Source organism: Gnatocerus cornutus, chromosome 2 (assembly GCF_029298725.1).
Source record: "Gnatocerus cornutus isolate USDA-ARS CGAHR chromosome 2, icGnaCorn1.1, whole genome shotgun sequence".
Lineage (NCBI taxonomy): Eukaryota > Metazoa > Arthropoda > Insecta > Coleoptera > Tenebrionidae > Gnatocerus > Gnatocerus cornutus.
Window position 1 is genome coordinate 2,823,150 of NC_142234.1, and position 24,675 is coordinate 2,847,824.

At 31.0% G+C, this 24,675-nt stretch overlaps 2 protein-coding genes across 3 annotated transcripts in view; one reads left to right on the plus strand and one right to left on the minus strand.

Annotated features, from left to right (window-relative positions):
- Nucleotides 1-1,874: 1,874 nt before the first annotated feature.
- On the minus strand, nucleotides 1,875-13,691 carry Pex6 (peroxisomal biogenesis factor 6). Of its 2 annotated transcripts, XM_088031297.1 has the most exons (9): nucleotides 12,649-13,681; nucleotides 12,380-12,603; nucleotides 6,783-7,164; nucleotides 6,565-6,732; nucleotides 6,367-6,513; nucleotides 2,612-2,785; nucleotides 2,403-2,532; nucleotides 2,212-2,351; nucleotides 1,875-2,157 (listed from the first exon to the last, which is right to left on the minus strand). In XM_088031297.1, the coding sequence occupies exons 1-9, from the start codon at nucleotides 13,460-13,462 to the stop codon at nucleotides 2,015-2,017; spliced, it is 2,322 nt and encodes a 773-aa protein (XP_087887423.1). In that variant the 5' UTR covers nucleotides 13,463-13,681; the 3' UTR covers nucleotides 1,875-2,014. The 2 variants fall into 2 exon arrangements, with proteins under 2 accessions (XP_087887423.1, XP_087887424.1); XM_088031298.1 differs by lacking the exons at nucleotides 1,875-2,157; nucleotides 2,212-2,351; nucleotides 2,403-2,532 and having other exon boundaries at nucleotides 2,616-2,846; nucleotides 12,649-13,691.
- A 382-nt stretch (nucleotides 13,692-14,073) lies between these two features.
- Nucleotides 14,074-24,675, plus strand: part of LOC148178147 (uncharacterized) — a 36,161-nt gene continuing 25,559 nt past the window's right edge. The window contains exons 1-2 of the mRNA XM_088031301.1: nucleotides 14,074-14,183; nucleotides 14,313-14,465. Coding sequence (XP_087887427.1) covers nucleotides 14,381-14,465 — 85 coding nt within the window. The 5' untranslated portion in view covers nucleotides 14,074-14,183; nucleotides 14,313-14,380. The remainder of the gene's footprint in view (nucleotides 14,184-14,312; nucleotides 14,466-24,675) is intronic.

Sequence of the window (24,675 nt, forward strand, 5' to 3'; positions counted from 1 at the left end):
TTAAAAACACATTTGGTGGTCTAATATAAATAAAAAAATTTCAAAAATTTTTGTGGAAATATATTTTTTTGTAAAGCAAATTTGAAGTTTTCGGATTTAGATAGAGAGGAAGCAATTTTAATCCAAAAACAGAATCTGTTGCGGATCTCAAAGGTCACGAAATTATAAGATCTAAATTAGTAAATAAGACGAAAACCAGAATTCAAAGATGAGAAGACATTTGAAAATTAAAAAAAAAAATTAAGAGTAAATTATTTGAAATTAATCAAATAATAATTAAAATACATGGAAGAAGTTTCCACCCATGTTGTTTACGACTCTTGGCTGTTTGCCCGGAAATCCTGATAATGACCTACCCTAAACTAGAGTAAATACTTTTAAATTCGCTCAAGTATATTATTTATTTACATTAATTATGACATTATTGACACAAATAGGGAAGTACATATTATATCATGTGAGCAACAAAATTTTTGTTTAGGGTAGGCCATGAAAGAGAGAGACAAACATAGATGTCATTTTGTTTTTGATATAACCTCAATTTTTTGATGAAAATATGTAACATTACGAGGTAATAAGAGAAAATATATCGTATGTCTCTCTAGAATCAACGTATTGAAAACTAATTGAAATTAAATCAAATGACAAATGTCAAACCACTGTCAAATTTTTTCTCGACTTACTTAGATCTAAAAACTGTTAAGGCAACTTAAAAGTTACATTAATATAATATTTAGTGTCAGATATGACGATCTCCTGTAAAGCTTTAAATAAAGTCCGTTTTTTTTTAAAAAACCACCAACACCGCAATCTTCTCCTGCATTACAACCGGCAACGTTGGCTAGGGAGATTTTTGGTGAGAAAATAGTTGTCAAATTTTTGACATTTCTGAAAATTATGCAGTGTTTCCGTTAAAAACATTTCTTTTACAGCCTGTTGGATTGCAAATCAAATGATTTAATAGTGAAAGGACTCGGCACAGCTTGAAAGGCCGTTTTGTGTAATCAAATTGTCAATTAGGCAGCTAACCTATTTGATTTTATTACCAAAAAGTGACCATCGACGGTGTTGCCGGTTGTAAAGTGCTGGGAGAGTGCGGTGTTGGTGGTTTTTTAATAAAAAAACGGACTTTAGTTTCTACTTACTCAGTTTGTTCAACAGAGAATCACGAAACGTCTCGTGGATATTCAGTGACACGTAAATTATGCAAGGTAAATGGTAAATGTTTCTAGCATCAAGGGTGGCTATGAAATGTCAAATAAATTTGCCGCTCGCTACTAATGTGGGTTTAGATTTTTCAACTGACATTTGTAGCTAACCTCAATCATTGAACAAAGTTAGTTTTGAAAACAAACTGTTGAAGTTGTGGTTTGAAGCCTGGAAAATCTAAAATTCTGACACAAAACCGTAACTGAAAAGTCGTAGACGTAAGTGACATTTGAAATAATTGTGAACATAGTTATATACACTATAAAAACAAAGCGGCAAAATAGCCCCCCTTGATGCTAGAAACATTTATAAACACATTGTATCATGTGAGCAACAAAATTTTGTTTAGGGTAGGCCATGAAAGAGAGAGACAAACATAGATGTTATTTTGTTTTTGATATAACCTCAATTTTTTGATGAAAATATGTAACATTACGAGGTGCAAATAAGAGAAAATGTATCGTGTGTCTCTCTAGAATCAATAATGTATTGAAAACTAATTGAAATTAAATCAAATGACAAATGTCAAACCACTGTCAAATTTTTTCTCGACTTACGTGAATTTTGTCAAAGCCTACCTAAATAAAAATTTTATGTCATTGCCAATTAATTAATGTCGCAATGATAAACTTTGTGCTAAATTAAGAAAAGTATTTGTAAAGAAAGCAATTACTTTTGATTTGAGCCATTTATTCCCCAACCAAATCAAAATATCACAAATGATTTCTGTCCTCACCACCATGAACTTTGCTTGCGTTTTTCTGTTTTTTCTACCACTCCTATCTACAAGGCCGTGGCACGATTTTTACTTCGCTTCAGCCTGTAGTTTACGAAAATATTCTAAATCTTCTTGTCTAATTGATGGTTTAACAGTTTTAATGGCTGATTCAAAGTCCTGTGAAGTGACAACAATATGTTCAGACGCTACATTTCCACTGTTGTCGGGCGCTAAAAATAAAATAGTAAAACGAATGACTGAGTTATGTAAGAGATAACATGTACTATTTTGTGAATTCGTTATCACTCTTCTCATTGCCGACATCCAAGCAATTGAACAAACGCCGTAAAAATCGGCGCCGCTGAAGTTGTCTGGAACGAAATCGACGATTTCATCAATGACTGTCTTCGTTTCAAGATGGAATCTAAAATTGTTACGTTCATTTCAGTACAGTGTCTGCTTAAGAAAGTCTTACTTTCGCGTCAACGCCTTTAAAACTGCCATTTTCGACGCGCGGTCAATGCAGGGGCCCACGTACAGCAACCTGTCGATTCGCCCGGGTCTTAAGAGAGCGGGGTCGATTAAATCGGGGCGATTAGTAGCACCTGTAATTCATAATTTCATCACAAATTAATTCCCATTTTCTGGAAGAAAAGTACTCGAGTTTTGTTTACTTTTTATTACCTATAATAAAAACCGTCCCTCCTTGATTTAATCCGTCCATTTCCGCTAAAAGTTGCGACACAACTCTGTCCATTACGCCTCCAGAATCACCGGCAGCGCCGCGGTTGGGCGCTAACGAGTCTAATTCGTCGAAGAAGATTATACAGGGGGACGCATCTCGGGCTCTTTGAAAAACTAAACACACTGTAGAGTTTACCCAACGATCTAGTGCGGTTATGGCTTTGACTTTTTAAATCTGTGAAAAATATTTTTACCCACCTGGTCAGTCTTACAAATCGAAACAATGAAATTCCTAAAAGTAGCTAGCGTTTATCATTCTGATAAAAAAAATTCTTAAAATGATTCTTTTTGAATAAATCGGTACCTCAGAAGCATAAGGATTTGTCTTCATAAATTATAAAAAGAAGAAATAAAGTGTCGAGAAAATTGACAAAACAGGTTTTCTAATTAAAAAATCACTGTGGTGGTATTATTCTCTTTTCAAATATGCAATTTATGAGCGAATTACGAGTTATTGATGACTAGTTATTTCAAATCGTGCGTAATAGCAGTAACCTTTGATTCAAAAATTTTTTTGGCATATTTTTACACTTAAGAAACATTAGATTATCTGGACTTAAGTCCCACTTAGTAAGAGAAACTTAAAAAAAAACAATGTTTTTACATAAAAATTAACCGAAATTTATCAACTTCTATGGACTATTTAACCTTAAAAAACTCCCACAAATTTCATTCTTGTAACACCAAAAATGTGGAAATTAAAGCGCGTTTAAGTTTTTTTTGTAAATTTTTTTAGCTACTCGAAATAAAAATATCTAAAAATTTTCTTTTTCGGTCTAAATTTTTCTAAATCGACACTCTTAATAAAGCAGTTGAGAGTGATAATCTTCACAAATATCGTGAAAATCGTATAAAAAATAAAGAAATTACAGGATCTTAAAAAAAATTGGTGGCATTTTTTTGGTCTTAAAGCGAAAATTTCTAAAAATTCGACTTTTTGATCTAAATTTTTGCAAATTAGTGATATTACTAAAACAAACAAAAGAAACAACATGCATAAATTTTGTTCCTGTCGCACTAAAAATAACGAAATTATAGTGTTGAAAAAATTTACAATTGCCCAGTTGTCCTAATAAAAATTTCTAAATATTCTTTTTTTGGGCCTAAATTTTTCTAAATCGGTACTCTTAATAAGACAGTCAAGACTTATAAACTCCACAAATTTGGTTATAGTGGCATTAAAAATGAAGAACTTACAGGTCGTCAAAAATTTTTGATCACATTTTTTTTTGGTCAAAAAAACATTTTTCTTCGCTCCTCGAAATCAAAATTTCTAAAAATTCTCTTTTTCGGTCTAAATTTTTCTAAATCGACGCTCTTAATAAGGCAGTCGAGAGTGATAATCTCCACAAATTTGGTTAAAATTACATAAAAAATTAAGAAATTACAGGATTTAATAAAAATTGGTGGCATTTTTTTGGTCTTAAAACGAAAATTTGTGAAAATTTGACTTTTTTTATCTAAATTTTTGCAAATTAGTGATGTTACTAAAACAAACAAAAGAAACAACATGCATAAATTTCGTTCCTGTGGCACTAAAAATAACGAAATTACAGTGTTGAAAAAAATTGATATTTTCAGTTGTCCAAATAAAAATTTCTAAATATTTTCCTTTTTGGTCTAAATTTTTCTAAATCGGTACTCTTAATAAAACAGTCAAGACTTATAAACTCTACAAATTTGGTTATATTGCCATTAAAAATAAAGAACTTACAGGTCGTTTAAAATTTTTGGCCACTTTTTTGGTTAAAAAACAAAAATTTTTTTTGCTCCTCGAAATAACAATTTCTAAAAATACTTCTTTTTGGTATAAATTTGTCTAAATTGGTACTATTAATAAGACAGTCAAGACTTATAAACTTCAAAAATTTGGTTATAATGGCATTAAATAAAGAACTAAAAAATGTTGGTCACATTTTTTTTTTGTCAAAAACCAAAAATTTTTCTTCACTCCTCGAAATCAAAATTTCTAAAAATTCTCTTTTTCGGTCTAAATTTTTCTAAATCGACGCTCTTAATAAGACAGTCAAGAGTGATAATCTCCACAAATGTCAAAATCGCATACAAAATAAAGAAATTACAGAATCTTAAAAAAAAATTGGTGGTATTTTTTTGGTCTTAAAACGAAAATTTCTAAAAATTCGACTTTTTGATCTAAATTTTTGCAAATTAGTGATAGTACTAAACCCAACAAAAGAAACAACATGAATAAATTTCGTTCCTGTCGCACTAAAAATAACAAAATTACAGTGTTGAAGAAAATTGACATTTTCACAGTTGTCCAAATAAAAATTTCTGAATAATCTCCTTTTTGGTCTAAATTTTTCTAAATCGGTACACTTAATAAGACAGCCAAGAGCTATAGACTATACAAATTTGGTTATACTGGCATTAAAAATGAAGAACTTACAGGTCGTTTAAAATTTTTGGCCACTTTTTTGGTTAAAAAACAAAAATTTTTTTTGCTCCTCGAAATAACAATTTCTAAAAATACTTCTTTTTGGTATAAATTTTTCTAAATTGGTACTATTAATAAGACAGTCAAGACTTATAAACTTCAAAAATTTGGTTATAATGGCATTAAAAATGAAGAACTAAAAAAATGTTGGCCACATTTTTTTTTTGGTCAAAAACCAAAAATTTTTCTTCGCTCCTCAAAATCAAAATTTCTAAAAATTCTCTTTTTTGGTCTAAATTTTTCTAAATCGACGCTCTTAATAAGACAGTCAAGAGTGATAATCTCCACAAATGTCAAAATCGCATACAAAATAAAGAAATTACAGAATCTTAAAAAAAATTGGTGGTATTTTTTTGGTCTTAAAACGAAAATTTCTAAAAATTCGACTTTTTGATCTAAATTTTTGCAAATTAGTGATATTACTAAACCCAACAAAAGAAACAACATGCATAAATTTTGTTCCTGTCGCACTAAAAATAACAAAATTACAGTGTTGAAAAAAATTGACATTTTCACAGTTGTCCAAATAAAAATTTCTAAACATTCTTCTTTGTGATCTAAATTTTTCTAAATGGGGATTATTTTTCTCTGTTTTAAAGAAGATGTAAAGAGTAATAAAAAGCATTATTCTACCCATTTTTCACAACAATTGGAGATAGACCCTTATGGCTTCTGAGGTACTGAAATTATTATCGACATTAATTTATCTAAAGCGATGAATGATTATAAATTATCATTAATTTTTGAAATTATCTGATTTTAGACTTCTATTTATTGATTGCTATCTCCCACATTGGCTTTAATTTGCGGAAGAGTTGCAACCATACGTGCCACAAACTGGTCAAACTGCTTGCAGCATGTAATTAAAGAAGAAGATATTTATAGACAAAATTTTGAGCCGGAGCTTATTGTTAATTTAGAGGAAGACTCAGATAGTGACTGATACTTGAGTTTTATAAATTTTAACTGTATTTTGTTATTTTGAAAAAACTTTCTTTGTTTGTTATTCTATTCTTAATATATCACATTTATTTCTACCTATTCCTTTTGGTGAGCAATTGATTAAATGAAACAGAATAATGGGCTATCTTATTATAGTTTACGTGAGATAATAAGATCATTTCATGCCAGATAAGACCCAATTTATGCGGGTTTGCAGTTAAGTGATTTAAAAAGTCAAAGCCATAACCGCACTAGAGCGTTTGGTAAACTGTAGTTTTAGGTGGGGAAAACGTACCATCGCGGACGTTTTGCTCGGATTGACCGACATACATGTTCAAGAGTTCTGGGCCTTTGACCGATAAGAAGCATAGGCCGCATTCGGTGGCGACGGCTTTGGCTAGAAGAGTCTTTCCGGTGCCAGGGGGGCCGTATAGTAATATTCCTACGAGTAACAATTCTAGTACTCATCTTAGGCAGAGCACGACTTTATTACCTGATCTCTTCAGACCACTAATTTTTAACAAATTCGGATGCTGCAGCGGCAGTTTAATCGTCTTTATTATTTCCTCCTTCACGTCGTTTAGGCCTCCTACGTCGTCCCATTTTACTTGCGGAACTTTCGGGGCCCCCAGACTGTCGTTGTAATTAGACTGCATGAATTCTACAACACCAAACATAGAGAAAAAAAACAACATTTTAAACCCCACACACCTAAAGCTTTCAACAAGGAATCTTCGCTCAACATTTTGTCATCTCTGCAAAATTCTGTCAAAGCAAAATCTGTTAAAGCTCGCAAATCTTCCAAAACAAATCCGTGGGTTTTATTAGCGAGACTGTTAATGTCGGCGTTGGTTTGCAAGTCTTTGCTTTTTATGATCCAGTTTAACATTTTTTCCCGTTCTGAATCAGTGGGGGCTTTAATTTCGAAAATTTTTAAAAAGACGCGTTTTAGTTTTAAGGGGATATTTTTTTCGTTGGTGCAGCAAAATATTACAACTGGGTGCGTGTTGTTGATGAAAAGGTTTCGTAGTTCTTTGATGAAGTGGCTTATTATTCTGTCGTCGTATTCACCTTCGTTATTTTTGCCAAAATTCTGGAAAAAAAATGATATTTCAATAAAACAATTTAAAGAAGAAAAGGAAAAAATGACAAGATAAATTAATTAACAAGTGAAACAAAACTAGTCCAATTAAAAATAATTCATTAAAACAACAGTAAGCTAAATCTGAGAAAATCGAGTAAAAAAATCGATGTTGAACTCAATTTCAACAAGAGCACAATTACATCGATCTCCAGTACATCAAGGAAACCATCGGCTTTGAAAAATAGTATATAAAAAACTCAATATAGCATAGTTTTTTGTGAAAAACAAAAATAAATAAAAACCTTAAGTAATAAACAAATTAATAAGTAAATAAATTATAAAAAAAAAACAAATTCGAGATTAATAAGAATAAACAAAATTTTAAAATATAACTCCCTTAAATTAAATTCCAGTCTTCTTTATAAATATCACCAAAATCAAGAGTGTAAAATAAAATACATAAATACATCGAAACCACAATTATCGATTTTTAATGATACATCGAAAATAAAAATATCCATATACAGGGTCCGGCAACACTTGTGTCCACCCCCAAAATCGTCTTTAATTTTAAAGTTACAATTTTGAAAATTTGCATACGCTCATAGTTGACAAAGCTCTAGAAGCTGACGCAAAAATTTGTTTTTTTATCACGATTTGGTTGGCGTCGCGACGCCTTAGAGGTATAATTTTTAGCGATTTTTGAGTTTTTGCGGAAATATTCGCGAATTCAATTTTTTTTCAACATAACTGTGATACAAATATCTGAGTTTTTATTTTAAATCAAATGCAAATTGTGTTTAAAATTTGCGAAAAAAACGTTGTTTTATTAAGTTAGTTTTCAAAATTATGACAGCGCATCCGCAAACTACGTTTACACCAAAATTTCACAAGTCACTTCATTCACTCTTATGAAGGTCAATTTTGATTAACTCGGGCATTTTGCACTTTATGGACACCAGAAATCGTTAATTAACATCGACAAAGCGATAATTTCACCAACTAAGACTTTTGTTACAATCTAAAATGAGCCAAAAGATAGATGTCATTTGTGACACAAGATGTTGACAGATGGGTGTAAACGCAGTTCCCAACTTTGACGTAATGAAATTGGAAACTAACTTGACAAAACAGCATTTTTTTCTCAAATTTTGAAAACAATTTGCATTGAATCTAAAATAACAACTGAAATATTTTTAACACATTTATATTGAAAAACAGTTAAATTAGGGATTGATATCACAAACCCTCACAATTAACTAAAAATTATATTTTTGAGGCGTCGCGACGCCAAAACTATCAGTGATAAAAGACAAATTTTTGCGTCCGCTTCTAGAGCTTTGTCAACTATGAGCGTATGCAAATTTTCAAAATTTTCTCTTTAAAATTAAAGACGATTTTGGGGGTGGACACAAGTGTTGCCGGACCCTGTATATTAAAAATCGATGTTTTTTTCGGCAAAATCGATATTAAAAGTAAAAAAAAAAAAGTAAAAGTCCCAGATTTACATTAAGCAGTTAATTACCATAACAAAAAAGAAAATAAAATGAAGACATCGAAAAAACAACAAAATTGAAAAGCCTGACAACTTTGATAAATTAATTAGAAAATTCGAAAATATCATGCAATATTATGCAACTTTTGTATAATATTTTTTTAGGTGAAGTAATCAAAATTGTAGAAAAACATTTTTGAGTAGTTTAACTGTGCTAAATTACAAAATTTTAAAACTAAATTCATTTTTGAATTTTTCGGTTTTGCAAAAAAAATGTAAATAAAAATGCGTGATTTTCGTAATGTTTTGGCTGGAGCAATACAGGGTGTTTTTAAAATGCATGTACAAAAAGAGTGAGTCACAAATTGAGCCTATTAAGAGAAAAAAGTTTTAGTAAAAGTATTTTTGTTTTCGAGATGAAATGACAAAAATTTCAGTAAATTTGCTTGTGTGCCATTGATTTAAAAGTGTACAAAAAATCGAGTTTCTATTTGCTTAGGAAACAAGTAAAACAACTTAAAAATTGGTTTTTCATACTTCATACTGCTAAAATAACCCAGAACTGTTTTGTACATGCATTTCAAAAACACCTGAATAATTTAAGAAAATTACAACTGTGGATCAGCTCTACACCTCTGCCAAATTACAACGTTCCAGAACAAAAGACACAAATTTAACAATACTTTTTAAGAACCAAAAAATTTCAACTCAAAGATGAAGAAACAGAAGAACTATTAATTAGAAAAACAACATCAAACTATATACTTCAAAAAAAAAAAACACATTTTGATAACAATATGTATTCATAAATTAGACACAAAACTGAATTCAAGCCAAAACTTTCAGTATTTCCATTTAAATACGTAACTGTGGTAATACAGAATGTACCCGAATAAAGTGCAAAGATTTTAACCCCAATATCAGAAAAAGCAGTTTGACATAATAGCCAAATTTCACGTTCCAAAACGTCACACTGAGGTCTATTAGGGTAAGTCAGCTCATTGTCAAGCTCAGTTCAGGCCATCAAAAAGTTGGGAATAAACAAGTAGCAAAAATGTCTTTATTAGAGTTCCAGCCAGTTTAACATTAATCGTGGTCGAGAAATGTCGGTTTTACAGTGCCAAATTGTTCAATTTTGGATTATTTTGAGTTAGATTTTATTTTATTGATTTATTCTTTGTGAGTCGTTTCTTCAAAAGTGTTGTGATTAACCTAAAGTTTTAAAAACTGTTTTCTTTACAGATTAAACTGAACTGGATCGTCCAATGGAGGGCATTTGAACATTTTTTGTAATTACTTCAGGTACCTTTTTCATTATTTCGTTTCTTCTTCAGTTTGATCCACAAAGCAAATCGGAAAAAAATCATCTTCCAAACCAATCAAAATAAAGATCGGCCCTTTAATAATCGCAGAATTAATTGAAATTTTTTTTTGAGAAAATTAAATAAGAAATAAAAAATGGCGAACTTCGAGAAAATAACGGTTTTTCTCAAAAATGGCACAAATTTTATTGAATTTATGATTTTAATTTTCTTTTGTATTTTTTCTGAAAAGTACATTTCAAATGGCATTTTTTGGAAAAATTCATAACTTTTTTTGGATTGGAAAAAAAAATTAGAATGACCTTCTGAACCCGAATCTTAAGTCCATTTTGCTTCATTATGTCCGGATTTAAAGATATTCTTATAAAAATATTTGTATAAGTACTACAGTGCAAAAATTTATTTTGTTAATTTTTTCTTAAACTAGCAAAGTTATGAGATGACCGACATTGTTTTAAAAAGCTAATTTAATAACGTTTCGAACGAACTATAACACTCATTGCTAGGAAAGTACTTTCCATAATATTTTTGAAAAAAAAACGCTGTTTTTAGTTATTTGCATATGCTTTACACTACGAGGAGTTATTTTTTAAAACTCAATAAATCCACTTTATAATTTTTTACAGGGAATTTAAAGAACCGCTACTTTGTTCAAATTTACCTGAACTATTTTGGCATAACAGTGTAACACAGTGTTTTTGCAAAAGGTTTGACACTAAATAAAAATACACATTGTTAGATTTACCCAAAAGATTGCCAATTTCACATCTAACTCAATAATAGGTTAATTATCTTAATTAACGTCCTAAATCTAACTTCAAAAAAAAACTGTTTCTGACCGAGAAAAAAGATCCCCATTTGAGTGTGGATTTGACCCAAAATCATCTTCCTGACTACTTTTCTTTTTACATTTTTTCTTAATTGCTATTATTTTTTTAATCTTTGATGTTGAAATCACCTTATGTCTTAAAATAATTATTACAGTTAAGTTCAATAATATCTCAAATTACATCCTATTAACATCATTTTTTATCCCAACCTTACTTTTAGGTCTATTCCACGAATGAAAACAAGAAGCCCTAAACTTAACATCTTAGGATTAATCGTTAATAATAACATTTAACTTGCACTTGAAAATAATTGATTAAATTAATTTATCTTAAATAAAAAGCAAAAATTTAATTTAGTTTCGACCTAAAAATTTGATTATAAAAATCCTTATTTTTAATTGAAACCAAATAGAGGTATATCACTGTTAATGATAATAACGAATTTTCTTGTTCCAATTAAAGAAATATCTATAAAAAATAAGCTTCTAACTTAATTTTAAAGCATTGTACAAGGTGTTTATAAATATTTCTAGCATCAAAGGTGGCTATGAAATGTCAAAGAAATTTGCCGCTCATTACAAATGAGGGTTTAAAGTTTTCGACTGACATTTGCAGTTAACCTCAATCATAGAGCAAAGTTAATTTTGACAAAAAAACTGTTCTAATTATGGTTAGAAACCTAAAAATCAAAGACTTGGAAACAAAATCGTAACTGAAACGTCGTTGACGTGAGTGTCGTTTTAAGTGTAGTTAAACATAGTTATATTTACAATGAAAACATAGCGGCAAATTACGACATGGCAGGAATTCTAGAGGAACCCTTGATGCTAGAAACAACAACACCTTGTATTTCTATTTATATAGTTTACAAAAAAACCTTACATTTTCAATGTAAAATTAATCAAAGTTTATAAATACTTAAAAATAAATGTATTTCCTTGATATCTTCAATATCATGCTCTATATAAGCTATTCAAGTAGACTCTGTTTCACGAACTTATCCCGATCTCTCATAAAAATTTAAGAGTATGGTTCAAGTACCGACATCCCGCTCTGTCTGTATTTGACAGTACGCTGTCAAAAATTACTTTATTTTTAAAAATTTTCATTATTTTGTTATAAGTCAGGTTCAGTGAGTCACCCGTACTAATCCCTCAGGTAAAAAAAAAAAAATGGAAGTAAATTTTTTTATGTTTTCTTAGAGTAAATTTTGTGCAATTCTCTAGTGATTTTTGTATCCTATTGTTGTCGGCGTTCGCATTCCTAATTTAGCCGTTATGGCGAGTTTTCAAAATTTTCATTTGTTAAGAAAGGTCAAAACACCATTTTGTACACAAGAAATACAAACAAAGCAATAATTAATTAATAAATGAAAAACAATGAAAAAATTTCCAATAAAACGACTCAAAGACAAACAAATTGAGCCTGTAAAACACTGAAATATTTAGAAAGAAATGAAAAAAGCGGTACAATGGAAATGAGGAATAATGAATCGTCGCAAAACAGAATAAAATCGTGTTGACTTAAGATATGTAGAAAATAATAAAAAACACTAAAACAATTGTTACCAATCTCACCTCAAAATTCCTGACCTCCAAAACACACGGCGCGACCATTTTCGTCGCAAAAAGAATATTCTTCAGCTTGATCTCATTCTGTGCATAGACATTAGCTGAAATATCAAAATTGTTTATTGTGTACAAATGCATTCCCAAATGTGAAGAAACGCACTGTACCAATATTCGCTTCCCTATTCCTTTATGGCCTTCCAACAAAAACACCGGCAAAAATTTCTCCTGCCCTACAAAATACAAATAAGTTGGAGTTAATTCAAGAAAATTCCTACTTTGTTTAATGAAAGAAAGAACAGCTTTTCTTATGCTTTCAAAGTAAATTTCCAGACCATTGGGACATGGAAGAAGATTATCACAGACTTGGTTGATACATCTAGGGATAAAACTTTGTACATTTGTGCCTAGTCGCAATGTAGATTTGTTTGTCGAGCACAAATAGCCATTATTGCTCGCTCTACCGTTATAACTAATTCTGTTGCATTTAAAATAGAGTTTTCCGCCGACATCAGCGATTTTCTGCGACTGGTAAAACAGCTCCTGTCCATGTTTCTTTAAATCTATGCTAATGACATCTCCAACATACACAATTTTGGGAGAACTGAAATAACTTCTCAAGCAATGATCCACCAGCTGCTGACTCCAATCCCATGGCGTGTTCACCAAAGACAATTCCACATCCTCAGCAAAATTCAAGTTCTGATTCTCCCACCTTCCAAAGGTGCAACTACTGGCTCCTTTAACATTATGTAGCAAATTAAAACTCACTAAGGCCTCAAATTTCTTATCAAATTGCTTCGGAACAACGTGGACTTTCCTTGTGATGTTGTGATGAAAAACTGCGCATTTAAGCGTGTTTTGTCCAGAAATATTTACAACAACAGCGTTATCTACATCCCACAAAACACCTTTTCCAACAAAGTCGGCCAAAGATCCGCTACTAACGGCCTTCAGAGTAAATATTTGTCGCTGTTTCAAAACATCCCAATAATTTATAATCATGTAGATAACGAAACACTGCGCATTGTAACGCGGATACGCGATTTTCACCAAATACAAGAGGAATCGGAGGTCACTGACTTTCCCCATCGTTCTTCAAAATCACTGGGGGCGGATTTGAATTGGGAGCGGCGATAACATCACAAAACGATTGTTTACTCTCGGAAAGTTAGGTTAGGAGAGCTCGCGTGTTGGAGATTGACAACTGGCAGTACCAACGTCGTACCCTCACAGTCCCTAGATTTTTAAATTAAGGGGTAAAAAGGGGATAAATCCGCCCGGAAGCGATCCTGGTTAAACACGTGTCGTGTTGCGCGAAACTGAAGTTTTTTCGGGCGGCGATAACACCACAAAACGATTGTTTACTCTCGGAAAGTTAGGTTAGGAAATTGCCAACGTCGTAACCGAACAGTCCCTAGATTTTTAAATTAAAGGGTAAAAAGGGGGTGAATCCGCCCTGGAAGCGTCCTAGTTAAACGCGTGTCGTGTTGCGTGAAACTGAATTTTTTTCGAGCTTTGGGTGTGGACGGACCTGGTAATTGATAAAAGATTAAAATAGCGATGACTCATGGCGTTTGTGAAAGCGCAAGCTCGGGGAAAATTTTGAATGGCTAGTAACCACCCTTGTTTGTTCATAATCTACCCATGAAATAAGGGTTCCAGTTCTTTACAATTTGACATGAACACAAATGCGCAATTTTCTAGTTGAAATTTTCTTCAAATGCAACTAGTGCATTGCCAATAAACAATAAATAAAGGTACATTTGTCGCAACAATAAATTATATAATCTGTTTCCATGTAGGACCTTGAGTAAGTATAATGGGTTGATGTACGCTTCTGTAAAAACCATTGCTTATTACCTCAATTTTATTTACCTACGCAAGTAGTTCCAATCAAACGAAAATCAATTTGACTACATGCAAACATTGTCATTTTTAGTCTTAACGATGTCTTGTTATGACGTAAAAATACTGGTATTTTGAAAATGCGTAAAAACATTTGAGAAAATGGGCTGCAACACAAGCAAAGAAGCCGCTTTGCCTTTGGCAGAAGAGAACGAGAAGGTTGAGGCAAAAACTGATAAAGAAGCAAGTAAGTAAAATTTGGTGTTAATGTTAATCAATAATCACATTTTTACTGTGAGTCACTTCATTTATTTTATCTGTGCTTTTAATCATCTGAGTTGAGTACACATAATAATAAATATAATAAAAAAATTAGATACGATCAATAGTCAAATCCGCACTACAATAATTCGTTTTGATTAGTTTCTAGAAAGAGCGTTGATGTGTTTTTTACTAATTGCTGCAAATGTCAGCTTAAATTTTTTGCTTATTTTTATTTGATTGATTAACCAGAGAAGATTCTGTATAGCGCGTAATTAAAAATAAATTTGATGAAATACGTAGATGGAGCAGATAAAGTGAACACGAAGGGATTAACAACTACATATTCAACTAAATCGGTATTGTGAAACGTTGTATGACTGCTCTTATCTAAATGATTCAAATTGACTTGACGTCTCCACAGAGCCTTTGCTTCTAGACGTCTAAACCGTTGATCTTGAATGTTATTTTCTTTGTTTTGGGCGCTCCGAAATCGAAAAAGACGTCTCGGGTTTCAATATTACGCTTCATTTTTTTATTATGGAAGTACTTGCATGTGAGAATTAATTAATTTTCTACATAAAATGGTCCGTTTGGGAGATGTTTAATTATTTGCAAGGACAAAGAAGTGATATATTTCAGAAATTTGTTTTTAAATTGGGAATTATCAGCAAGTTCAATTTTAGTTTACATTTCTTAAATTCGATGAGTATAAAATATATGACTTTTTTGTAGATTCATTGTTTCTATTTGAAGCTTAATTAAATTTGTTCTTTGATTTTTAACATACCGCGAAGTAATTATGTTAGTTTTAGTTCTAAACAGAGACGGATTAAGGTAGGGTGAGGTCCCTGGAGCAGGACAAAATATTGGATTGCTTGTAAAAAAATACTGAAGAAAATATTTACGGTCGCTATAGTCACCTGAATTCAACATAAATTTAAACTTTAATTTTTCATTCTTGATTGTTTGGATTTTTAGGTTCTCTTTATGTTCTCTTCATTACATTCTCTTTAGATTCTCTCTTCAATTTTTTGAGGTCATCTCTAAATTCTCTATAAATTATTTATTCCTAGATTCTCCCTAAATACTTCTTTCGATTCGTCCTGGCTTCTGAAGATTTTTTTAATTTCACTTTTTATTTTTAAGATTTTTTCTTTTTCAAATTCTTCCATTCTATTAATTTTTTTTAATGATATTTTAAGATTCTCTCCAGAAATTTCTTTGATCCTTTGTCGATCCTTGATTCATTCTTTTGAGATTTTTCCTTTTTCGAATGTGGGTAAAATTTAATCAGTCAATCAATTTCTGTTTTGCCTTTCTACCGATGTTATCTATTTTAGATTTTATAAACTAGTTGATTTTTTGCATTTTGAAGTCTATCACATTCTCTAGATTATCTAATTACTTACCCAGCATTTGTAAAAACGAATAAAATTCATGACATATGAAACCAAAATTGGAGTCACTGGAAAAATGTCGCCCCTGTTCATCCATAGATTTTCATTAACATTTACATCCTTTGGGCACTTGAGATTTGGTAATCTTTAAACTTTAGGCTCTTTAAAATAAGTATTCCGAATTATTTGTGAAAGCATTATAAATTTCGATCTCTCATCTTCATTTACTTCGATGTTCTCTGGGTTAAATAAAAAGTCAAACCTCAAACTAACGATAAAAAAGTGCTCATTCTTCTCTAGAAGCGCCAATATTTTATTGCAGTCAAAATAGTCAAAACTATTTAGGTGTAGGTTTTCTTACTACTTTTTTTTGTACAGTGTTTTTTTATACAATATATTTTTTGTAATATGGAATTTTTTTTCGCGAAAAATCGACTGTCGAATTTTGGGCTTTTGAGAACATTTTCTAACGTAAAATGAGCCGAGAAAAAGAATGGCGCAAACCGCATCTCAATATCTCAAATAGTTTCCGAGATATTTAACTTTAAAATTTACGAAAAACGAAGAAAAATGAAAATCAACTTTCTGAAATTTTGATCGGCCATAACTCAGTTATTTGTTGACGAAAATTAAAAATTCTCATGTTTTTGGATTCAGCGTAAAATTCTGCATAAAATGAGACCCAAATTTGTTGAGTTTGCTTAATAAATAAACTGTTTTGAAGACGTCATTTTAGGGTGATTTTCAATCAATGTTTTCAAAATGAAAACGACGTTTAATAGCTTTGTTTGTACATCAGTCGAAAGAGGAGCTCGAAATCTATCCACTGGCCAAATTCGAGATCGATCGAACAAATAGTTTACGAGTTATGGCCAAAAATAAAAAAATTAAAAATTTTCATCGGAATTTTTTTTTCGCGAAAAATCGACTATCGAATTTTGGGCTTTTGATAACATTTTCTAACGTAAAATGAGCCGAGAGAAAAAGTGGCGCAAACCGCATCTCAATATCTCAAATAGTTTCCGAGATATTTAACTTTAAAAATTACGAAAAATGAGGAAAAATTAAAATCAACTTTTTTTTAATTGTAATAATTATAAATGTCGAGTTTGCTTTTAACACAATGTTAAACAAGTTATTGTCTCTTGCCATTTTGGTGTTATATGACAAAGAATATGGGCTGATTTTAGAAATAGAAAAATTCATGTTTTGTTAAATTTTGAAAATTTTCTAGATTTTTTATTTGAATACCCACAAAATTGTAGTTTTAAATAGTAGTTTCTAAATGATTTCATTGGTCAAAATGGAAGATCGAGGATAAAAATTATGCAGCAACTGTTGGTTGAGTTTTTTTATAATTTAAATAAATTTAGAAGAAGAATTTAGATAATCTTTTTGCCCCAAATAAAATTTTCAAAAATTAGTGATATTTTCATCGGTTACGTGACTAAATTGCCGGCAATAAAATTCGAGTAAAGATACAACAATAGTAGATTCTGTGACAAGGCAGAAAAGTGGTACTTTTTGTCGAGTAAATAAAATTGCAGTAGCGAGGCGAAGCGTAGCGTAAAAATTGCGAGCCACTTTAATACAATAAGCGAACGCAAATCGAACTAAAAACATGGATGGCTATGCATGTAGTTGTCATTGATGACATTTATTGTGAAAAATATTGGTTACCTTACTGTCTAAAAACGACTAAAAAATAGTGACTTTTTGTGACGTTTGGAGAAAAATTAATTTTATCGCCATTTTGTGCTAATTTTCCAACAGATTGGCGAGTATTTGTGTTTGATACAAAAACCCATTGTGTTTTCCAAAAAAAATTAATCAATCCTTTCAAAGATTTCCTCCCTCTAATCTTTTTGGTCCATAAGCATATTAAGAACTCATCATCATTAAGAAGTTTTTTTAAATGTATTATTCTTTGCGTCGTTAGCATTTAAAACGCAGTATGTGTCTAGAATTTAAAATTTTTTAAGCAATGGCATTGACATTTTTATGAAATTGCCAAATAACAAAAAAAGTTCTAATTTTTGGAAAAAATGCCTTCTGTCTTGTAACTTCTAAGCAATAAGAGATAATAATGCATTTATTAGCGAGGCAAAAAGACAAGATCTCAGTCTTTTCAATGATGCATTACAATAACAAATAGATGCAATAATTCTTGAGTTATACATATGGCAAATTGTATATGAAAATTACTAAAAACGTTCAGTTTTTCAAAAATATCATAGAAAGTATTTAACTTAGCGATGAGGATTATAAGTCATTAAATTAGCTTTTCAAAACACTGTCAAGCAATCACATAATTTGCGAGTTTTTAAGAAAAAGTGAAATAAACTAATTTTTGTACAGTAGAACCTTAAAAAATACTTTTTTTAGGCGACTTAAACTAAAAATGGAATTTTTAGGTCTCAAAAGCGGCTTAAAAGTAAGTCTTTTCTGGCCGCAAACATTTTTGGCCAATCTATGGTGGCGCCATCTATCCATAGTTTTGCATATTACATCAAGATACCGACATTATCCCCAATTTTATAATTGTTTGAGTAAAATCAAATCGACAAACTGCTGTAAAATGCAAGGATTCATAAATATTTACAATTAATTAGTTGTTATAAATGATTAAATCAATAAATCATAAATAAATATTAATTAATTTGTAAATTTAATGATGTCGCCTAAAAAATCTAAAAAGTGCCATTTTACCCTCGCCTCGGCCATTAAAAAAAGGCTCGGCCAAAAAAGAAGCACTTTTTGACCTTGGTACACAAATAACTATTTTCAAAAATATCTCTGAATCCGGACCTGATGGAGCAAAACAAACTTAAGATTAGAGTTACTTGACTATCAAGGGATTGAGTTTTGTAATTTGCATGGTGGCAGAAAATTAAAATATAATTTTTAAAGATAAGATTTTTGATGTTTCGACCCATTATAAATTAGTTATCACTGTTATTTGCATGTTATAAATTTGCCTGCTCATTTGTAAAGTTGCGCTTCATATCGAAGACAGTTTTATATGCTCTTATCGAGCATTTTATAAATAATTCTGTTTGACATTGAACCTTTGATTCAACCAAACAAACTAAAAACGGAAACCACAAAATTTTCCCAAAATCTAAAAGAATAATTTCGGCGGCGATTTTCCCACCCCCGAACCCTCGCCACATTTCATTAAAATTAACCTGAATTTGAAAGACACCTCCACTACAATTTCCTCTTTTTTCTATAATTAATTAGTATCGACAAAAACCACCGAATTCCGCCTTTTCTGCAACAAAATTATTAAATAAAGCCAGGACTGAGTAGACGAGCCAACTCGACTTTATCCGAAGGGGAGTATACGTCACTCGTCCTTTCTATTCGACGACGTACTCCCCTAGAAGCTTCAACACAATCCTGCAAAAGCTCAGGATATAAGCGGCGTGTCTGTGATTGTAGCGGACGCTTATTCGGTTCTATATAATGCGAGAATGCTGAAAATTTGCCATACTAAAATAAATTCCCAAGTGAAGAGTGAGTTATCGAGTGGCGTTAGGGTGAGTCCAGCATTTCTATTTATAGACTGGTAGAATTTAGGGTGGCAACATTATAAACGATTTCATTAGGGTAATTGGATTGGAATGAAACAGATGGGTAATAAATGTAGTGTTATTGCGTTGGTACACGTAGGTTTCGACTTGTTTACATCGAGACGAAAAGGCGGATTTATGTGATTGTGGTTTTTTATTTTTTTCGATTGAATTTCTCCAATAGGCGTGTTATTATTAATTAGTGAATCGTAGTTATATTATTATTATTTTAAATTATCTTCAGAAGGTGAATAGAGTTCATTGACGAAATATTTAATTCAATAATATCAACATCTGATCGATACATATTTTATTTATAATTCTGCTCAATTTGAATCAAAATGTAATCAAAATAAACTTAAAATTTATTGCCTTAAACTCAATTTCATGGTAATTTTTTTCTGTTGGCACGAAACGGGATTAGACATGCATCTAACAGCAAGGCGATTTTTCAACAAAATCCTTTGCATATTTTCGTACACCTAATCAAACCAGTTTTTCCTGATTACGAATTCAGTTTCATTCTCAACCACAAAACTCTTAATGCAGCTTCCAAGGCTCTTAAAACCTTTGAACTTTACCAAATTAATGGAGATTGAACGTTATCTTTTGATGTCGAAGCGTTTTTTATTTATTTCCAAAAGGGCAAAATATTTGACATTTTTGGACGATGTAAATGTTGCATCCCCCAAATGCCATAGGCAATCCATCTACATTTGAAACTTTGAAATGTTTTTACATAAAAATGTCATTAATTGAATTGACATTCATGTCTAGCTCTGCGGAAGTTTCATCGATTTTAGGAGAGTGAATGTTAAAAGCATTGAATCAGTTTCACAATTGCTTAGAATTTTTCTTATAATGAAATTAAATTCGCCGCTCTGATTAAATTTCACTCAAGACTCAATACGGCTAGACAGTTTAATAATGATACTGTTTTGAGCTTTGGTATTTTCAATTAATTTATGGTACATGCTTTTATTAAATTCTGAACGCTGCAGCGTAAATTGGGCTATAAAATGGTTGCTTGTTACCAGTCGGTAAGTCAATAATTAGTTCTTATTTTCGGTTTTTACTGCCGCTAGTAAAATGATAAGAAAATCGTACAAATGTTAATCAAACAACAATGGCAATTATGCAGCGGAAAACTGTGCAAATGTAACTTATCGTCAACATGCTTTTAAAGTCGGTTTTTATGTATTCTGAGCAAAACTTCAAATTTCCATTAAGAGAGGACACAAGCACATTCTGCCTCGATAACGTTATCTAATAAAATATACAGGCACAGTGATACCAATGCACTTAATTAAAAAGGATCTCAATATTATGCAGTTTATGAACATGAAGGCAATATGCAAATGTATATAAGGTGTTTATAAATGTTTCTAGCGTCACGGGTGGCTATGAAATGTCAAAGAAACTTGCCGCCCATTAGAAATGTGGGTTTAGATTTTTCACCTGACATTTGTAGTTAACCTCAATCATGGAGCAAATAAATAATTTTAATTAAATTAAATTAAATTTAATAAATCATCATATTTTCAATATGCAATTTTGCATAAAACTCAAGAATTATTTTTTATTGGAATGCATTATAAAACGATTAAATCTTGCCTTTTAAACGTTTAGAAGTTACAGGACAAAAAACATTGCGGAAATTTAAAAAAACTTTTTTTATTTCTTGGCAATTTCAAAAAAAATCAATAGCTTTCCTTAAAAATAATTTATAGATACGTATTGAGTTTTAAAATAACTTCAATGCTAACGCAGCGCACAATAGTACATTTTAGAAAATTTCTTGATGATGAAGAGTTTGCTTACAAATCAAAAAAAATTAGAGGGTGGAAATTTTTGAAATAAATTGTTCAGAATTTTTTGGAAATCACAATAAGTAACTATTAAACACAAAAACTCGCCAATCTGTTGAAAGCCAAAATGGGAGGTGGATGTCACTGAAAATCTATTTTTTGCATCTTCACTTGAACTATTTTTCCGGATATTCTGGTGGTAGAAACCGATAAAATTACATATACTTAGGCGAAACATTTATCTAGATTGATACGAAAGCGTCTTAAAATTCATTTAAATTATAAAAAACTCGACCAACAACTTTTTAACAGTTGTTGGATAATTTTTATCAATGATCTTCCATTCTGACCAGTGAAATCATTAAGAAACGCCAGATTAACGGAAAAACCACAATTTTGTGGGTATTGAAACAAAAATGTTTACAAAATCTTCAAAAGTAAACAAGACATTTTTTTCTCCAAACGTTGCAAAAAGTCACTATTTTTTAATAGTTTTTAGACAATAAAGTCGGCAATTTTGTTATAAATAATGAAAAGCGCCCGCTGTTAAGAAAACACTTTTTCTGCCTAGGCAAATCTTAACTTTGAAACCCTTTGAAACCAATCTTTTTCACAATAAATGTTATTAATGACAACTGCATGCATAGCCATCCATGTTTATAGTTCAATTTGCGTTTACTCATTGTCGGTCGTAGAACTGAATCATTCGTTTGGAGAAAAATTAGTCAGTATTTTTGCTATTTGACCAAAAAGTGGCTTCTGCTGTTTCGCAATTTTGCATCGCTCGGTTACGTTACGTTTCGCCTCGCTACTGCAATTTAGTTGCTTGACAAAAAGTACCACTTTTCTGCCGTATGACAAAATCTACTATCGTCCTAATCACAAAAAAAAAATAGATCACTATAATAAACTTGTTTAACAGCGCGTTAGAAAACAAAGATCTCAACCGTTATAATGACGTATTAAGATAAAAAATCAAAGGACCAATTTAGGAGTTGTAAGCAAATTTTTTTGAAAATTTTTCTTCAGTTTTTCTCAAATATCTTGGCAAAAACTAACACTCTCTGCAACTTTTATAGTTCGTTGGGAAGCTAATTTAATTACCATTCCAATGATATATTATAGTTTCATGATTTTGCACGTTAACGGGGTACTAAAAAAAAATTATTTTACAAACATGTCTGAGTCCTGACCTGATGGAGCAAAACGGGCTTCGGATTTAGAATCAGGGGCCAATTGTACAAGGTGTTTATAAATGTTTCTAGCATCAAGGGTGGCTATAAAATGTCAAAGAAATTTGCCGCTTATTACAAATGTGGGTTTAGATTTTTCAACTGACATTTGTTGTTAACCTCAATCATGGAGTAAAGTAAGTTTTGGAAAAAAAATTCTTTTAGTGGTTTGAACCCTGAAAATCATAAACTTGGACACAAAACCGTAATTGAATCGTCGTGGATATAAGTGACATTATACAGGGTGTTTTTTAAAAAACCGCAGGCTTTGCAGAATTTTTATTTATAAACCAATTTCAAAAATTAAAAAAACAAATTAAATGTTTTTTAATTTACTATAAACCGATGATTTTAGAATTTTTCTAAATGTCTTAGTATCTTTTGGGCGATATTCAACTTTCTTATTTTAAATTGGCACGCATATTTTTTTTGCATAATTTGGAAGATATTAATTTTCTTGATTCAGAAATGTGTAATATGTGCTAATTTTACAAAAAATATTTTTAAAAAAAATATCAAAATTGAAATAAATTGGCAATAAAATCTAGGTGCATGGTGTCAATTGTGCAATGAAAAAAACTAGATGGCGTTTCAACAGTATTTTAATTAAATTAGGTAGATGTTTTTTCTGATTTGTAATTATTACTGTCTTTTGTTATTGATAATTTCAAAAAAGATTGCCAATCCTTTCTGTTATTTGCTGCTTTTTGACATTACAATAACGGTATTGTGTTATTTGACACCACACACCTAGATTTCATTAACTTTTATTGCCTAAATTTTATCATTTTTAATATTTTTTTTTTAAATATTTTTTGTAAAAGTAAAACTACTACACATTTCTGAATCAAGAAAATTAATATCTTCCAAATTATAAATGTTTCTAGCATGATGGTTATAAAATGTCAGAGAAATTTGCCGCTCATTACAAATGTGGGTTTCGATTTTTCACCTGACATTTGTAGTTAACCTCAATCATGGCGCAAAGTAAGTAAAAAAAAACTGTTCTAGTTGTGGTTTAAAACCTGAAAATCAAAATCTTGGACACAAAACTGTAACTGAAACGTCATTGATGTAAATAACAATATAAATAACTTTCAAGATAGTTATATTCACTATGAAAACAAAGCGGCAAAATAGCGTCCGACAGGAATTCCAGAGCTAGAAACATTTATAAACACCTTGTACAATAGTACTCTACAAATTAAAAGCAAGCAGTTGTCATGGAAGAATTTTTCATAAAGTCCACACTGATCAGTATCCATAACTCGTTTTTACATATTTTTCAGAAATCTACATGCAATCAGTTTGTAACATTTACGTACCGAAATGTAGATGAAAAGCGGTGATATATGACATGTAAGCAAAATTTATAACTGTGTGCAAGAAAGCATAAAGCGTCGGGGCCCAAATTAATTAAATTTAACATTAAGATAAGCGAAAATTGGTCATTAAAGTGTGATGATAAAAAAAGAACAGAGATCTATATAGTATATCCGGTGAGAGATTGGGAGATTTCGACAGTTGACATATAGGTTGGCAGCAAATTATGCTACAAAATACACTAAAAACACTAAATTCCTACGCGAAATGGGTTGACAGGGTTGTCAGTAACTAGGGTTATTTTGTTATTTTAAATTTCGCGCGTATGGTACACTTTTTATCGCGTAGATTTAGTGACTTTTCTGTCATTCAAACTCTCACTACCAGAGCTCATTGCTATCGATCCACTAATTTAAAAGTTAAGTTGGCAGCAGCCCCTAGCAATTTTTATCGGTAACAATTGGCAGTAAGAGCGTTTGACCTTGACGCAATTGTGGCATGCGTAGAAGCTAATCGACTTGTTAAATCTCTATTAAAAACTTCCTGTTGCAACAAATGTTTAATTAGTTAGTTATTAATACACTCAACTTTGACAACATGTTAACCTCAAAAATCGTTACATTCAATTTTCCCCTAATTTTCTCCCTAAAGATTTGAAAGCCTGATTTACACCCAAAAATTTTCGAAAATGACTGATAGTAATGAGCTGGACTTTATAGTTTACTGTGTCATTAGGAATTAAGTTAATACACTTTTAATGTCCTCGAATTGCTAATGCAGCCTATGTACAAGGATAAAGTCAAGGGTCTGGCTAATAATATAATCAATATAACACAAAGGAAAGGAACTGCATGTGAG

What these genes read in the sequence shown, in the direction of transcription:
- Pex6 (XM_088031297.1), bottom strand. Translation starts at nt 13,462, where the DNA reads ATGGGGAAAGTCAGTGACCTCCGATTCCTCTTGTATTTGGTGAAAATC. An exon ending in AGGGACGGTTTTTATTATAG is followed by an intron (nt 2,533 to 2,611) that starts GTAATAAAAAGT and finishes TATGAATTACAG; the next exon opens with GTGCTACTAATCGCCCCGAT. An exon ending in GATAACGAATTCACAAAATA is followed by an intron (nt 2,158 to 2,211) that starts GTACATGTTATC and finishes TTTTATTTTTAG; the next exon opens with CGCCCGACAACAGTGGAAAT.